Source organism: Rattus norvegicus, chromosome 10 (genome assembly GCF_021556685.1).
Source record: "Rattus norvegicus strain SHRSP/BbbUtx chromosome 10, alternate assembly SHRSP_T2T, whole genome shotgun sequence".
NCBI classification, from domain to species: Eukaryota; Metazoa; Chordata; class Mammalia; order Rodentia; family Muridae; genus Rattus; species Rattus norvegicus.
The window spans coordinates 41,110,762-41,128,377 of NC_141543.1; the positions used below are offsets into that span (position 1 = coordinate 41,110,762).

Here is a 17,616-nt window from a genome sequence, read left to right on the forward strand (position 1 = left end):
GCGGCAGGTTAATGACTCTGCAGGTCTAGCCAGGTGAGACTGCAATGGATGTGAGTACACCACCCCGGAAGTGCCAGGTAACCTCTTGAAATACCCTTTACATGCGTGAGTGAAGACGTGAGTTTTCAGTCCCTTAACAGGGGAGGCTTGCCTGCACAGGTGGGCTTTGTTTGCTGAAAACTCAATTTAGGCTTTGAAGGTGCCCAAAACTTCCAGGTGTGGGCCAACAGAGTGTGACACAATACAGAATGTCCTTTTCTTTAACTTCAGGGGACAAGAGCATCTGATTTCATTAACGGTACTTCTACAAACCAGGAACCAGGAACCAGCCTCCTGGAATGATTTTATTGGTTCTTCCATTCTCACTGTGAAACACGTACCGCCTCGCACTGGTACGGACTCCTTCTGCTCCTTGTGGTGTAGAAGAGAGCGTCTACAGGGACTGCATACATGAAGATGCCTGGTTGTGAATGTGATTTCTACAAAAGGTATTGAGGGATCAATGACAGAAGACCTGCCTGCAGGTCTAGCTTGTCACAGTCTTTTGGGCCTGGGTCTGGCCATAGTCAGAGAATGTCAACGGTACCCTCCTTCATCTCGGGACCTATGGAACTGTTCGATATGTTGTTCACCCCTGTCAGAACAGTAGAGACTTTAAGTGGTAGGATGCCCCATGGACGAAAAGAAAGGAACTTTCAAATATATAGGCAGAAATTATTAGCATAGTGCTTTTTATAGAACACAGAATTAAAACCTTCAGAAATCCAATGAAAAGCTAGGTGAAGACCCGGACACACAGTTCAATAATACGGGAGTGGCAGATACACTCTAAGGCAGTAGCCACAGAGCACTGACCAGGAACAGGAAATGGGTCAGAGCATCTGAGAACTGGGCTTAGATCCCTCATCTCAGGTCAACTGTATATGGAGGAGATGGCGAGTCACAAAAGTGGAAGTGGATAGGAGCCACAACCACATCCCGCTTGAAATTGAGCAGGCCTCTTACTCCTGTGGACACTGTGACTTTACTATGGTTTGGACTGGCGAGAGGGTAATGGCTATCATGGAAAGCCCTTACCTAGGAATCATACCAGGATCATAGTTAGCCGAGGTAGGTACAACTGGGTGGCACAGTACCTTTGATGACTTTTGCCTCCAGAAAGAGACCTTGAGTTCTGAAAGCTGGATTTGGGTACAAAATCTAGACTCATGGATCCTGCTGATTTTGCACTTCTGATTTGCACTATGAATGAGGTCCAGGGTGGTGATAACAAGGAAAATGGTGGTAAAAGTTGAAACTAAGTCAGAAGATGGTCACGCAATTCAAATGAACCTTCCTAGAACTTCCTAAGAAGAAAGTGGGCAGGCGGACCCAGGAGATTTGACAGAGGGTAGCTGAAACAAGCAGGAGCCTGAGAGGCACAAAGTCACTGATTCTTGGCTGGTGCTTGACTTACTGATGGCACCTGCTGTACACCAGGCATCAGGGATATGGATGAGGGGAGACAAAGGGTTCTATTAAAGCCAGCAGGCTACTTGCTCACGTGAGAAGATGCGTATAGACCATTCCCTTTAGTATTTTGTTCCTTTGCTTCTCAATCTTAAGTTTCATAATTTTGTAGTTATCTTTTTTTTTTTTTTTTTTTCGGAGCTGGGGACCGAACCCAGGGCCTTGCGCTTGCTAGACAAGCGCTCTACCGCTGAGCTACATCCCCAGCCCCTGTAGTTATCTTAACCAGTTGCGAATTTGACAAGCTGACATTTATGCTTTTAATGAAGTTTCATGTTGGTTCTAATAGTCAGTAATTCAGGGCAATAAAAAGGCACTGCTATCTAAACGAGGCAGACTGAAGAGCAAGGTGCGTTCACCACTAAGATTCTCAAGACCCGAGGCATTATGAAACCGACTGCCAGTAAATACAACCATCCTGATAAAAGACTCCATTGTGATTGTGGCCTCTCTTCTATTCAATAACTAATGACATCATTCCCACAGCACTTATGAACTGCCTTCCTATCACCATTCTCCAATGTGATGCCTCTGATGCTGAATGAGGTTTGCAGTCTGGTTGAAGGCTTTCCCGCACATGTTACATTTGTAAGGTTTCTCCCCCGTGTGAATCCTCTGGTGTTGAGTGAGGTGTGTGCTTCGGAAAAAAGCCTTCCCACAGGTTTTACATTTGTACGGTTTTTCTCTCGTGTGAACTCTCTTATGTTGGGTAAGGGCTGAATGGTCACTGAAGGCTTTCTCACATATGTTACACGTGTAAGGCTTTTCCCCGGTATGAGTTCTCTGGTGCTGTGCTAGGGCTGACTGGTCCCTGAAAGCTTTCTCACACAAACCACATCTGTAAGGCTTCTCTCCGGTGTGCATTTTCCGATGTCGAGCAAAGGATGAATTATCCCTGAATGCTTTGCCACATTCAATACATTGATACGGTTTCTCCCCAGTGTGGATTCTCTGGTGCTCAGTAAGGGAAGAGTTCACCCTGAAGGCCTTGCCACACTCATTGCATTCAAAGGGCTTCTCTCCAGTGTGGATCCTCTGATGCTGCAGGAAACTTGTACTCTGACCGAAGGCTTTCCCACACTCACTACATTTATAGGGCTTCTTGCCACTGTGGATGTTCTGGTGTTTGGTAAGATGTGCTCTGCAAACAAAAGCTTTGTCACAAACGTTGCACTGGAAAGGTTTCTCTCCGGTATGTATTCTATGATGGTGGGAGAGATGTATGTTCCGGATAAAGGCCTTTCCACAAATATTACATTCGAAAGGCTTTTCTCCGGTGTGGATTTTCTGGTGGTAGGTAAGCGAAGAGCTCACTGAGAAGGCCTTGCCGCAGTCCTTACACTCATACGGTTTCTCACCAGTGTGAACTCTTTGGTGATGGATGAGGTGTGTACTCTGGTGGAAGGTTTTCCCACATTCTCTGCATTCATACCGTTTTTCTTTCACCAGTGTTTTCTGACTTGGGTTGAGTTTTTCAATATGAAGTTTCTGATGTTTCTTAAGGATGGAACCCTTAGAGAAGACTTTTCCGCATCTGTTGCATTCGAAAGCTCTTTGGCTTGCTTGAGATCTCTGACTTCGAATGGGTGAGGAGCTCGCTGTGCAGCCCTTGTCAGACTCCCCAACTTTCTGCTCACTCAGCTTTGATGGAGTGTCCTGATGGGTGAGGACTGCTTGCTTCGGCTTGACCTCCTGACCTTCCTCAGCACACACCCAGTGAGTCTCTCTGGTGGCTCTCTGCTCCGTAATCCATTGATCTGATCCTTTCTCAGGGATATCTGCCTGAAGGAATTTCTTACTCACGGCCATAGTCATCCCTCCTGAAAGATATCAAAAACAGAAATGTCACTTTTACTTGGGTGAAATGGCTTGATAGAATGAAATGAACAGCCATTAACAATGCTAACAAAGAAACGGTAGCTGGAGATGCAAAGTGGTAATATGCAAAGGGAAATAGCCAGAGAAATGACTCAGGAGGACCGTAGAGGCCAATGCACATGAGGCACTGTTGGGAGCCCTATTTCAGAGCATCTGGGCTGCAATTCTGAGAACAGTTATTTTGTTTGTGACTAAATAGATTTTTTAAAGCTCAAAAATATCCAATATAGGCCACAAAAGCTGACTCCTGCTTGTAATTCCAACATTTGAGAGGCTGACCATGAGTTTGAGGCTAATCTAGGTTAAAGAGTAAGTTTTGGGGGCTGGAGAGACGGCTTACTGGTTAAGAGCATTGGCTGCTCCTCTACAGGACTAAGGATCAATTTCCAGCATCCATACAGTGTCTGACATCTATGACTCCAGTTCCAGGGCATTCAATGCCCTCTTCTGGCTTTGCGTGCACCAAGTATGCATGTGGTACATAGACATAACATAGATAAACATGCACACACATGCACAGGCACACACAGGTGCACACACACACAAACAATAAAATATTTTAAAAAGTGACTCTGTCTCGAAAAATTCTCTAGAGGGAGAGATATCTCTAGATGGGGAGGTTCTAGGGGGAAGAAGGAAAAACCGTGATCAAAATATATTGTATGAAAAAATTTAGTCAAAGAATAAAGTGGAAATCTGGGGGGAGTTTTTTGAGACTCAGTTGTGTCATGTGATGTTTTTCTGGTAACTGTCGTACGAGAGGATGTTTTTGCTGAAGCAGCCATGTGAGAGGATGTTTTGCTGACAACAGACATGCGGTGTTTTTCTGGAAGCTGCCTGGTGAAAGGGCATGCGATGTTCTGCCAGAGTGGATGCTTGAGAGAACACATGATGTTGGAAAGGGTTTAAGTAGAACCCAGCAGTCAGTGGACAAAGCTATGAGGTATTGGTTCGCCTTGCCACTCTTTGATGATCATTGTTTGTCATGCCTTCATAGAGAGAAATGCACTGAAGAACTTCTGGTGATGTTCTGGTGGCCTCTTACCACTTCCTTGGATTTGGGCCGATTGACTGTTTCTTCCGGATCACAGTGCCTTTGCTGACTTAAGGTGTTTGTGAGTGGATTGAGCTACTGCCACTGACTCATGTGAACTAAACTGCTGATATCCTGACAATGTAGATTCAATTCACCCCAAAGGACTATTTATTATAAGCTTTCCTTTCTATTACCTCTGATGGGTGATGGACTAAAAGGAAGGGCGTATTTTATTAAAAAAAAAAAAAAAGCCAGGATATGTTTTGTAGAGCTCAGTATGGTGAGGTGGGAGGGGTGCCTCAGTAGGCCCATGGTGAGGCATCCCTTCCCTTGAGGTACCAGCCATAGAACAGGTATAGTGTAGAACAGAGTTTATTTAGGGCGTAGGAAGAGGAGTTGAGAAGGGAGTAGCAACAAAGAAACAGAGAGGCCAGCCAGGAACACGTGGAGAGTGGAGAGGGGGCAGGGGGAAAGGAGGGAGGGAGGGAGGGAGGGAGGGAGGGAGAGAGAGAGAGTGAAAGAAAGAGAGAGAGAGAGAGAGAGAGAGAGCCAAGCAGCCCCTTTTATAGCAAGTCAGGCCTACCTGGCTCTTGCCAGGAAACTGTTGGGTGGAGCCTAGAAGGCAAGCCCACAGAGGTTCAGCATTTAAGTACAGTTATTAAAGTAGTTTTTAAAAAATATAAACCTACAAATAAAGCACACAAAAATACACAAGAATACTTTAAAACTCTCTGATGTGGGCCATACCATGCTAACAAATAACAGGTGTGTGTGGCTATCTTGTCCAGTGACGTGGTCTTCATGACAACTCCAGCGTTGCCCAAACAACTCTGAATCTAGAGGTCAATACTTGGTAGGAAGAAACCCTCAAGACCAAGACCAATGTTATTTTATGTTTCCTAGACTTATTCGAATATTCAGTTAAACAGAAGTTAACTTGCCCCCTAGGCTGTGTGGAAATGTTCACGTATGTATACATAAATGTTATGTAGTAAGGATGTTCAACTGTGTATGCAGAAGCGACGTCCCCAAACAAGACATTGTGACATCTACAAGAGGAAAACACTACAGCGTCACAAAAGTAAGGAGAGAAACAATGTTCTCTTGCTAGACAGCATCTAGGGTTTCTAGCAAGGGAAGTCTGTGAATCTGGGGGAAGGAGCATAGGGCCTTTACAGATGGGATCTTTACCTGAAAAGTAGGTACAGCCCCATGGATCATCTGACCAGATAATCCCTTGCTGCAAACTACAGTTCCACACGTACTCAACAGTAGATTTAAGAGAAAAAAATAACGACAAAGAGGGAGAATAAGAGGCTATAACTCATAATTAAAACGATAAACGGGGATAGACACGGTGGCTCAGTACGGAAGAGTGCTCGCCGTAGGTGTGTAAGAACCTGAGTTGAGAACCCTAGCTCCCGGTAAAGGCTGAGTGTGGCCACAAGCCTCCTGCCAAGACTCCAGCACTGAGGAGGAGGGTGATAGAGGCGGGGAAATCACGGGGGTTTGCTCAGCTGAAATACACCAAGCCCCAGCCGGGTCCAGAGAGGAAGCCTGCCCCAAGGCAGTAAGACATCCTCCGTCCTCTGTATACGTGTGCACCTGCATACACACACGAAGTAAAGTAAGAATAAAATTATAAATGAAACTGTGCTGTTACACGCAAATACGTTAACAGACCAAAAAGGAGAATGGGAAACTAAAGGGTGTAAGACGCAGACAGCTAACAGATTCGTAAACGAAGAAGAGAGGGTAAAAGTGACCATCAGCGACCTGAGACATGAGGTCTGGTAGTTATCCTGCGGATTCTGCCTGATTAAAAGTAATGTGGGAAACGCAACAGCTTTGGGCTCAGTTGGGTCTGTGCTAATTCCAGCCTTCCATCCAAGAGCAGCATCAGTGCAAATTCCTTGTCTTTGCTGGGTAGGATGGCTGCAAAATGCATCCATCATTCCTGCTTTGCAGAACATTATGGATTAAATGTGTCAGCAAGCATAAATATCTAGCACAGACCACCCCATGTGTCACTTAACCATCAGCTCTCTCTGTCAGCTCATGGCCCAGAGGACAGAAAATGTAAAAGGCAAAGCCATCTATCATGATGTTTTTCTTTCTGTGAGTAAAAACACAAGAATGAGTGCTGGCAAGGATTTGGGCAAAGAAAGCCTTATTTGCAGCTGGTAGGAGTATAGCCATATGGAAATCAGTAAAGATTTCTTTAAAAAAAAAAGGAAATTAAAAATAGAATTACCCTATGACACAACAGTCTCGTGCCTGAGCAGATCTTCAAGCACTCTGCGTCCCACCATAGCCCATTCATGTTTACTGGTGCTTAATTTGTCATAGTAAGAAAATGGAACCATCTTAGGTGACCATCAACAGGCGATGACAAAGAAAACGTGGAAAATACACATCGTGAATTGTATAAAACCATGTGAATTTCAGGAAAATGGAAGGTGGAGTGGGTTGGCCTAGTGCTGCTGTACTCTAATGATCATTTGGGGTCCCCCAAGACTGGTTGCCCCAAAGAGAGTAAGACACTGAATGACCCCGCCCCTAGTTAACTGTGATTGGTAAATAAAGATGCCAGCAGCGGGGCAGGAGAGGCACAGGTGGGTTTAGGTTTCCTGGGCTTGGGACCACAAAGAAGAAGAGAGTGCAGGAAAGGAAGAAGGAGAAGCCGCCATGGGTTAGCTGGGCCATCAAACCGTGCTCATGTGAACTGGTCGATTCCAGCTAAGAGCAGCCTGGATGGAGCATAGTAAACAGTAAGTAATAACTCAGGGTTATCGATAGGAGAGTAAGTTCTAACAGCATGGAGGGTAGGCAGCTGCCCAGCTACCGTGCTGCTTAAGGCTCATTGTTAGTATAAAGGTGGTGTGTGTGTCTTTCATCCGGGAACTCAATAACTAATGGTGGGGTAGAATCTCCATGCTCAGGATATTAAATAACTTTTGATTCAGGAAGAAGAATGAAAGAATTATATTATTGGAGGTAACCCAGGCTCAGAAAATATTATAGGCCAGTGGTGGTGCAAGCCTTAAATTCCAGCACTCAGGGGTTGGGGATTTAGCTCAGTGGTAGAGCGCTTGCCTAGCAAACGCAAGGCCCTGGGTTCGGTCCCCAGATCCGAAAAAAAGAAGAAAAAGAAAGAAGAAAAAAAAATTCCAGCACTCAGGAGGCAGAGGCAGGCCAATCTGAGTTCAAGGCCAGCCTGGTCTACAGAGTTCTAGAACAGCCAGGGCTATACAGAGAAACCCTGTCTTGAAAACCCAACTAACCAATCAAACCAAGTTACATGTTCTCGCCCATTACATCCTAGCTTGTCACGTTTCTATGTGCTGTATGAGTGCGAGTACAGGTTATGAATAAGCAAGAAGGGAGACCACAGAGGGCAAAGGAATGGCCAAGAAGAAGAGGGCAAGAGGGCATATTCAATATAAAAGTGGAAGGGAAGTGGGGATGGGGGAATCGGAGGAGTGGAGGAGAAGAGCATGAGAATCAACAAAGCAAATCTTGTTTGAAAACATGATAATGAAACCTAATGCTGTGCGTGCTAAATCAAACTAACGGTCTGTGCTAAGCCAAGAGGAAGAGGCGAAGCGATGGGAAAGTGTTAATCTAACGACAGAAACGCCTGGAAACAGTGTCCCCCTCGCCTTTTCATTTTGTGATATCTACACTTACATAATGGCAAGTGTTTGGGTTGGGACCCAAGATTAAATGTGAGACCCCCTTATGTTTATGTATATCCTATATATATATAACTCGAGGGACTTATATAGGAGAGGGTCGTGTCTGAAGTTTAATTGTGACCGGTCATTTGAAGTCAGATAAGGTGGTTTGTCAGTACTTAAAACATTGGAGATTTCGGGTTGGTAAGATGGCTCAATGAGTTAAGGCATTTGGTTGTCAAAGAAGATCAGATCCACATAATATTCTATAGGGGTGAGTTAAAGACTTTCTTTATTTCCCTATACTGAGGAAACACAGGACACACACTTCTGCAAATTACTGCAATTCTGAGTTATGACAGTTAAATTCCATCAACCCTTGAGTTCTAGACAGTTGAGGTGGGTAGATGATATTAACTATAAAATATAAACCTTTGCCTATTTTCACTATATTACAGTGAAAAAAATAGTAAAAGGTCTTAACAGATACTGTACAGGTCAAGTATGGTGGCATAGGCCTTTGATCCCAGCACTTGGGAGGCAGAGGCAGGGGATTCTCCAAGTTAGCCTTGACTATAACAGGATGTTTCAGGACAGCCGGGGCTGTGTAGACTCTGTCTCAAGAAAAAAAAAAGATGTTTAATAGCCTGTAACACATTATAGGAAAGTGCACTGTTACAGGATTTTAAGTAAAACAAGGGAGCTTTCTAGAATACTTCAAAGTAGCAGGAAGACATATCCTGGTCCTTGAGTCAGAAGCCCCAGGGGACTCCACAGGACAAGCAACAGCCCCTGAGCTGTCATGTTCTCCCCATTCCAGCAGCCGGTCTCACTAGAAGGCACACGTTGTTCTAAGTGTGAGCACTACGGCAAAGTATACGACAATTCTGGCCCTTCTGGAACCTGTAGCAAACATGGAGAGCTAAACTCTGGGTGAACATGCCTCCATGTGGTTAAAGAACAAGAATGGGGAGAACATGTGTGTTTGCAAGCACAGAACTGTCTCCAGAGTGCCAGGGAGGTCCCTCAACAGAGAAGTGCAGGCAGGCCCTGCATGCTGGATTTAGAATAGGCCACTCCAACACAGGAATGGGGCAAGCAGACTGATAATTTGGTGGTGGTGGGGTATTTTGTAAGATTTATTTATTTATTTTATGTATGGGAGTACACTGTCATCCCCTTCAGACACACCAGAAGAGGGTGTCAGATCCCATTACAGATGGTTGTGAGCCACCATGTGGTTGCTGGGAATTGAACTCAGGACCTCTGGGAGAGTCGTCGGTGCTCTTAACCACTGAGCCATCTCTCCAGCCCTTAGACTGGGAATTCTTAAAGATTCGTTTTGATATATGTATATGAGCATGTGTGCAGTGTGCCTGTGGAAGCCAGATGAGGATGCTGGATGCCCTGGAGATGGAGTCACAGACATCTGTGAGCGGCCGAATGTGGGAGCCAGGCACAGAAGAGAGTGAGCGCTCTTAACAGCTGAGCCACCTCTCCAGCCACAGACCACTAATTTCTGTGAAAGGAGGAGAGAAGGAAGTCCTCAGACATGTACAGACTTCCATACATGATGTTAGTTTGCATATGCAAGCTGGGACAACGTGGCCCAGGCATGTCACGTTTGCTGAGACACATGCAACTGTCCCCTCCAACTGGGCTCATCCCAGTGTCTCCCACATGCATGGCCCTTACCCAGAACAAAGCCCTTGGGAGCTTCCTCTGACACACGTTCTTCCACTTCTTCCAGGGGAAAGAACATGTCTGGTAGGGATTCCAAGAGACCTGCTTGTGAAGGAGAAAGAAAACCATACCCTTATCTGTTCATCATCAAGATGAAAGTCATTGTGAAGATGAGACCTGGTCCCCAAAGTATTCTAGAAATGGGACTAGAGAGGAAGGGGAGCATGTCTGCAAGGGGTGGGACAGGATGGCTTGGGACCTGACACAGAGAGTGTTCCCAGACCCCTCACTTGTCACACATCTCCAGACTTCAAGAGAGCTCTGGGGACACCGAGGGGATAGACATATACTAGGAGTGAAGGCAGCACCATCAGCGAGCCAAATTCCAGCCCAATTTGTTGTTCAGGGACCACAAGTCGCTCAAAGGCGTAGTACAGCCCTGTGCTGTCCCGCTTGTCTCAGAGACCCCCAACAAAACCCCCGAAGGTGCAGCTCAGCCCTGTGCTGTCCAGCTTACCCAGCGAGACCAGGTTACTGTAGTTCTCTAGCATCACATCCTGATACAAGTCCCTCTGGGCAGAGCTCAGCCACCCCCACTCCTCCTGGGTGAAGAGCACGGCCACCTCCTTGAAGGTCACCAAGTCCTGTAACAGAGAAGCCTTCCTTATCAACCAGGCGATAGCACAGACAAGTTCACACTGGCTGCCTCCACACCTCTCCTGGGTCGCCAGTCTGCAGGACGCTGGTGTTCAGGACAGGGCTAGGCGTTTCCGCAGTATCTCCCAGTGGCTGAGCTTTGTGCTGCTGACAAACTTTGTCTCCAACTTTGGCACAACTGGAGAGAGGTAGTGGGACTGCACACTTGTTCACCATGTCCACATCTCCCACTCTCTCCACAGCCCTAATGTAGCTGGTGCAACATCACGGCACAACACATATTTCCATGTTCTTGCTGATGGCGGGGTAGATAAACGGCACTGGCAGGAGTGTAAAAGCAAACAGCACACAGTACTGTACAGCGCCTAACACTTGATAATGGCAGCAACTCACGCTGATACACGTAATGTCCTCTTTTTAGATCATTATTTTAGTCCTTTCTTTAACTCCTCCATCAGGGACCCCGCTCTCAGTCCAACGGTTGGCTTTGAGCATCCACCTCTGTATTTGTCAGGCTCTGGCAGAGCCCCTCAGGAGACAGCTATATCAGGCTCCCTGAAGGAGCTGAAGGGGTTTGCAACCCCATAGTTAAACCAACAGTATCAACCAAACAGACTCCCCCCCAGACCTCCCAGGGACTAAACCACCAACCCAGAGTACACATGGAGGGACCCACTGCTCCAGGCACATAGTAGAGGATGGTCTTTTCGGGCATCAGTGGGAGGAGAGGACGTTGGTCCTGAGAAGGCTCGATGCCCCAGTGTAGGGGAATGTCAAGGCAGGGAGGCAGGAAGGAGAGCACTCGCGTAGAAACAGGGGGAGGGGAGTGAGATAGAGATTTCCAGAGGGGAAACCAGGAAAGGGGATAACAGTTGAAATGTAAATAAAGAAAATATCAAAGAAAAGAAAAAAAGTCATTATTTTAGAATATACTCCAATACACCCAAGAAACCTTTCCTGGGGCTAGAGAGATGGCTCAGCCATTAAAGGCTAGGCTCACAACCAAAAAAATGAGATCTTTCCTGTGGAACTCTGTGTCACATTTCACCAGCAGCTGCCTCACATGTTTCACATCTTCTGCATCCCTGGATGACCCTAGAAGGCCAGGCTGAATGGCTGACCCAGAGCACCTAGGTTTTCACAAATACCTCTGTGTGTTCACATGAAGATCAAACAGCTCCATGAAGCACTTCTCAGAGTCCTTCTATGGCACATGCCCTCTGTCTTCAGTAAGTCTTGTGTGTGTGTGTGTGTGTGCGTGCGCGCGTGTGTGTGTGCGTGTGCGTGCGTGTGTGTGCGTGTGTGTGTGCGTGTGCGTGTGCATGTGCGTGTGCGCGTGCGTGTGTGTGTGTGTGTGTGTGTGTGTGGTGCCTGAGACTGAACCTAGAGCTTTGTAAATGCTACCCAAGTATTCTAGCGCAAAGCAACGCCCCTAGCCAGTAGAAGTAGCGTTATATTATATATTCCTACTAAAGAGAAGTTACACGTTATCTTTAAAAGACATCAATAAATAAGTGGAGTGTGGGAAACCCCAAGTTCACAGGAAACAGTTCAAATTCCTTCTTTTAGCATCTACGTCAGTTCCTGCCTTTACCGTTCAGGACTAACATCCTACTGGCTAGGAGAAATAGAAAGGTTTCATTTCATACTAATCTAGACCCCTGCCCAGCTGTGCCATTTACACGCCTTACCGAAAGCTCAAAAGCTCACTTGGAGGAGCTGTGTGGTGCGGCGGGGAGCAACTGGGGTCAGGAGTTTGAGGGAGACTGGATGAGGAGAGCTTCTGGTTAGAGCAAACAACATAAACTCTTCAGGTCAAGAACACAACTGGGGGTTGAGGGGGATGACACTGGATGGTCAAGATTCCTTCCCCACTGACCTGGACCAGGGCTGGGAAGTAGCTGACAGCCATTCCTTTTCTTTGGTGAGCTGAGGAACGCTGAGCAGGAGGAGACAGGCGAGGAGCTTTACAGCTGTGGGATTCCTCTGGCTAGAAGCATCTGCATACCTGTGATGAGAGAGCTGGGTCAAAGGTCACAGGGATGAGGTTCAACACCCACATGCTGGCATCCTCAGTACCCGCCAAGCCATGAGTTCTTTGTTCTTTTTGCTCCCAGTGCCCTGCTCCCTTTAGAGTTGTCCTTGTCTAACTTTACAAAAAGTGACCTGCTCCCGGTTCTGTTTTTCCTTTGTATCTTTCCTTTAGTCAGATCCTGCACGCCCTCCTGTTTTGTATGGCTTTGGCTTGCCCAGCCCCAGTTCTCAAACTCCACCCGTTCCCTGTCCTTTCCCCTCCAGCTACACTTTGGAGTCTTAAGACACTCTTTCCTCCTGAGACAGCTTGATCCCACTAGAGGGAAGGAGGAGGGAAAGAGCTGACTTTCTCCTGAAAGGGAAGGGGAATTAAGCAGGCCACAATCTGTTGTGTGGCTTAAGGATTCTTCTTCCCTGGGTTAGTTTAAGTAACCAGGAGTCAAAGGGAGTGTATTTGCCTGCTCTGAGTGTGTGTGTGTGTGTGTGTGTGTGTGTGTGTGTGTGTGTGTGTGTGTGTGTTGGTGGTAGAGTGTACGGCAGGGAGAAAAAATCATTCACATAAATCACCCTCCAAAGTTTTGTCAAGTGAGGGGGTGGGGACCAGTGCGGGGGAGGGGAGGGATACTGCGCTGCAGGTGTCCTGTGCTCAAGTTCCTCAGAGAGAACTTGGAGCCACACCGGGAAAATACCCAGCAGCTGGACGCAACTGTATTTCTGAGTTTGCTGCAAGATAAGCTAGAGGTCCTGACCCACCCTTCTCCACTTGCAACCAGGTTCGAACCCCGTAGCTCCAGACGGTTCTGCTGGTCCTTTCTCTGTGTGGAATCAAATCTTAGTGCTTGCGCTGCAAAGTTAAGGACATGGGATCCACCCTTTCTAAAACGGACCACAACCCACCCTTAGTCTGCATCCCCTCTGTTCTCCCTCCCAGACCTGACCTTCGCTCTCTGGATACTGCAGGTCACTGTGGGACTTCCCTTAGAAGATTGTCCACTGCGGAGGCGACACAGCATAGCCACGACAGTGCAGACAAGACACAATGAGCAGGATCCTGCTGCTGGACGCGGAGCCGCGCCTGCGCGTTCGTCCAGGGGCCCGGAAGCCAAATTCCCACAAATCTCCTTGCTGCAGCCCTTAGGTTTTTGGACTCCTTTTCTCAGAGGGAGCCGAGGAGCAAAAAGTGATTAAGTGCGCCTGTGCCGAGTGGCTTTGTGGGCGAAACTACAATTCCCAGAAGCCGATGCGGTGCACTCGCTGGGCAGACAAGTGGTCTAGTCCTGTGGAGACCCGCTGTGAAATAAGGTCCAGGATGCTGTTACCAAGGGAACTAGACCCTGGGCTCTGCAAGCAAAGCCAGGGAACGTCCAGGAACTTCGTAACAGCACCTAGCGGCAGAGAAACAGCTGGAAAGACAGTCAGGATCACTCTCTCCACAGGTGCTACGGCCTCTGTTGGAGCTGGACAGGGGAGGTGTGGTAGTCCGAGAGCAGTGAGGGTTGGGGTAGCAGGGTTGCAGGGAAAGAGGGCAAAGGCTCTGGAGGTCTCTACAAAGTAAACAAGTCTCTCTGGTTGCACGGGATGGTATATAGAGAAGTTTGGATGTATTTCTGATGACTGTATTTTTCCGGGGCCTGTGAGTATTGAGGGATATACCAGAACCTCTCCCTGAAGATATCTAGTTGCCTTTGAATATGTAATAACTATTCATGGAGTACCTTTGTTGTTGGTTAAAAAAAAAAGTGAAACAAATTCAAGTCAAAAAAATACGATTTGAGATTGACACTTCTGGGATTGCGGGCCACCCTTTAGGATGCAATATGAGTAACTCTATCCTGGGCTTTAAAGATGCCATTCTCTCACTTAGGGTGATTATAGGTCCATGCAGTTTGCAGAGGGCAGAGAAACAGAGTGAACCCTGCACTGGAGGGTTGGTGTGTCTAGAGAAGGTGGTCCATCAAACAGAAAATGTTCAGCAGGGAATGAATGGCTGCATAGCAGAGCTGTGTTAGGGGGTTACAGAGGGAGAAGGGGAGATTTGACTGTCCTGGAAGAGCTGCCCACAAAGGAGTTAGCTTCGGGTATTTGATGCTTAACAAGACCAGCATCTTCACCAGGGACAAGGAAAGAAAAGAGGGCTCAAGATGACAGTGTGTGTGACTCTGAGGTTCTAACTGCCATGGTAGGAATGTGGATTCACTTTGTGTGTGTGATAGGAAAGCAATGGAAGCTCAAAGTGGACAGACGAATGTTTCTATACACACTCTGGTCTGTTCTGGGCAGGACCAATTCAGGGTGAGAGCCAGGAATGGCCACAGGACAGTGACAGCACCTGCTGGCTTGATTCCTAACAATGAAATCTGACCCCAGACAACAGCAAAATAAACTAAAAACCCAGACCACGGGATGGTTGAGGGGGAGAAGGACCTGGAGCTTTCTGCAACATTATGTGGCATGCCCTCCCTCTAGACCTTCTTGTAGTGTTGGGGTGACCTTTTTGTGCACTGCATGAATATTGCCTTTGTATTATTCAAATGGCAATTTCTGTACCAGCAGAGATCTGTGTACAGGGCAGACTTTGTATTGTTAAACCTCACCTGTCTTGGTGTTTTGTAAACATCCTCCAACACCTTCTGGTTGGTTTAATACAGAGTTGGACAGCCTATAGCAAAGAAGGATATGATAGGTGGAACTTCAGGCAGAGTTAGGAACTCTGGGAAAGAGCCTGAGGAGTGAGGTTTGTCAATGAGATCCAGAGGAGAGATTCTTCAGTCAGTCTTGGGAGAGGGAAGGTTCTCCATCCAGACAAGGAGGAAGACAGACATATAAAACTGAGGAGAGGTAACCAGCCACATGGCAGAGCATGGGTTAGTTTAAGTTATGAGTGGGTTAGTTTAAGTTATAAAAGTTAGTTGTGAACAAGGAAACTAAGGACTAAACCTTTTATAATTAACAAAAGCTCTCCATGGCTCATTCATGGCAGCTCTTGAGTTAGAGTAAATCCAATTGTTTATACTCTAAGACATTTGCTTTCGGAGTCTAATGGTTCTCGTAGGAGCTGTGGGTTCTGGATGGCAAACTAGTAAATTTAGACATCAGTTTCCAGATCTTTGACAATTAAATAGCATTTAGCAGTAGCCGTGTTAGGCAGTGTCCTAAGCGCTTTACTATCTAAATCAACCAAAATCACTAAGGTTTACACCATTAGGAAGGAAGAAAACAGTCACTGACTATGAAGTATCTTGAGCAAGGCCCCAGTAAGCAGGTGGGACCAGGACTGTCACTCCTGGTGAAGGAAGGTGCAAAGGCACCCACTGTGGGCCTAGGCTAGCTAGGAGGAGACATGCCTTCCAACGTTTCTGATGGAAGTTGCGAAACCTCCATTTATCTGATTCGTTTCTGCCAGAGCTTGTGAAAAGTCATGAGGGAATGAATATCATATGGACAGCCTTCTGTGTGTGTGTGTGTGTGTGTGTGTGTGTGTGTGTGTGTGTGTGTATGTATGTGTGTGTATGTGTATGTGTGTGTGTGCGTGCATGTGTATGTGTGTGCGCGTGCGAGCATTGAGTTCAACAAGAGCCTGGATGAAGACCGTCTTAAAGATTAAAACAAACTGCAGGGACACCTTTGTCCTCACATGGCTCTAGCTAGGATTCCCTTATGAGCTTTACTGACTGTTCCCAGCAGTCAGCAGACCACACCCATTTCCCTCATGGAATTTCTTTCATTAGGATCCAGTCTAAGGAAGAAAGGGGTTGGGAGACACCAAAACTGTTTTCTCGTCTGTTCCCCCTTAAGAGTTATGGATATGCAAATTAAAGTTTATGAAGGACCAATCTGACTTCTCGGAGACTGGCTACTTCTTCCTAATTCCTAGCGTGGTGTTGCAGAGCCTAGCAAATTGACTTTTGCAGTAGGCGCAACATCTTTTAGCTACATTTCCTGTCACTTTGACTGCTCTCAAACAACTGAACGCCCAGAATTTCCTAGATGTACTGGTTTGTTGTTGCCATTGTTGTTGCTGTTGTTGTTGTTGTTGCTGTTGTTGTTGTTGCTGTTGTTGCTGTTGTTGTTGCTGTTGTTGTTGTTGTTGCTGTTGTTGTTGTTGCTGTTGTTGTTGCTGTTGTTGTTGTTGCTGTTGTTGTTGTTGCTGTTGTTGTTGTTGTTGCTGTTGTTGTTGTTGCTGTTGTTGTTGTTGTTGCTGTTGTTGTTGTTGCTGTTGTTGTTGTTGTTGCTGTTGTTGTTGTTGCTGTTGTTGCTGTTGTTGTTGTTGCTGTTGTTGTTGCTGTTGTTGTTGCTGTTGTTGTTGCTGCTGCTGTTGTTGTTGTTGTTGCTGTTGTTGTTGCTGTTGTTGTTGTTGCTGTTGTTGTTGTTGCTGCTGTTGTTGTGGTTTGGTTTGGCTTGGTCTTCCCACTTTCCCATTATTCCTGTTGCTCTGCTCTCAGTCGGCTCACTTCCTTGGGCACCCTGAGGTAGGAGCTACTTGGCAGCCAGGACTGCTGTTGTAAAATTTTAAAAAATGGGCTGTCTTTTACCCGACTAGGTCCGGCACTGCAGTGCCCCAAGATATCTGCTAGATATCTTGTCAGAAGCACACATCCTAACTCCATGGCAGCCCAGTGTCTCTGCTGTCATACACTCTCCCAAGCTCAATTTTCCACAAACAAGAACACACAACACAATAACCTCTGATCCAATTGATAAGATATAATTGCCCACCTAAACATACAAAGTCCTGTACACATCCATCCCTTAAGAACATTCATAACAACCTGTAAATACAGAGAGTGGAATCTTAGTGTCAGCCTCTCAACGTCAGCTTCCATGTTCTCTCTGTGACTACTCTCTCGTCTCCTCCAGTCTCCTGTCCTTTCTGTTCCAGTCTCCTCCTCTTCCCTCAAACTTTTCTCCTGCCCATCCTTCCTTCTCGTCCAATGACAAGCCTCATCCTATCTTGTACCTGCCTCACCTGCATGATGACATCATTCCACAGGGACCAGGAGTTTTCCATCCCACCGTGAATAGAAATGGTTGCAGTTAAGTTATTGTTCTAGCTTGGTATTGTGGGCAGAGGTGAAATCATACCAATTAGTGTAATACAGGCAAGTGTCCTACCTCAACTATATCCTAAGGAGTCAACTCCCA

General features: G+C 46.5%; 1 protein-coding gene across 4 annotated transcripts; it reads right to left on the bottom strand.

The window, feature by feature from the left end:
- Positions 1 to 331: 331 nt before the first annotated feature.
- On the bottom strand, positions 332 to 13,539 carry Znf454 (zinc finger protein 454). 4 transcript variants are annotated; one of them, XM_087569256.1, is made up of 5 exons: positions 13,413 to 13,539; positions 12,320 to 12,448; positions 10,301 to 10,427; positions 9,796 to 9,885; positions 332 to 3,329 (listed from the first exon to the last, which is right to left on the bottom strand). In XM_087569256.1, exons 2-5 carry the CDS (start codon positions 12,350 to 12,352, stop codon positions 2,017 to 2,019), a joined length of 1,563 nt encoding a protein of 520 aa, XP_087425382.1. In that variant the 5' UTR covers positions 12,353 to 12,448; positions 13,413 to 13,539; the 3' UTR covers positions 332 to 2,016.
- Positions 13,540 to 17,616: the final 4,077 nt, after the last annotated feature.

Coding starts and splice junctions, on each gene's coding strand:
- Znf454 (XM_087569256.1), bottom strand. CDS start 12,352: ATGGCTGTCAGCTACTTCCCAGCCCTGGTCCAG. Junction 9,886..10,300: donor CAGTAACCTGGTCTCGCTGG/GTAAGCTGGACA, acceptor CTTCACAAGCAG/GTCTCTTGGAATCCCTACCA. Junction 3,330..9,795: donor TCCCAAGGGCTTTGTTCTGG/GTAAGGGCCATG, acceptor GATATCTTTCAG/GAGGGATGACTATGGCCGTG.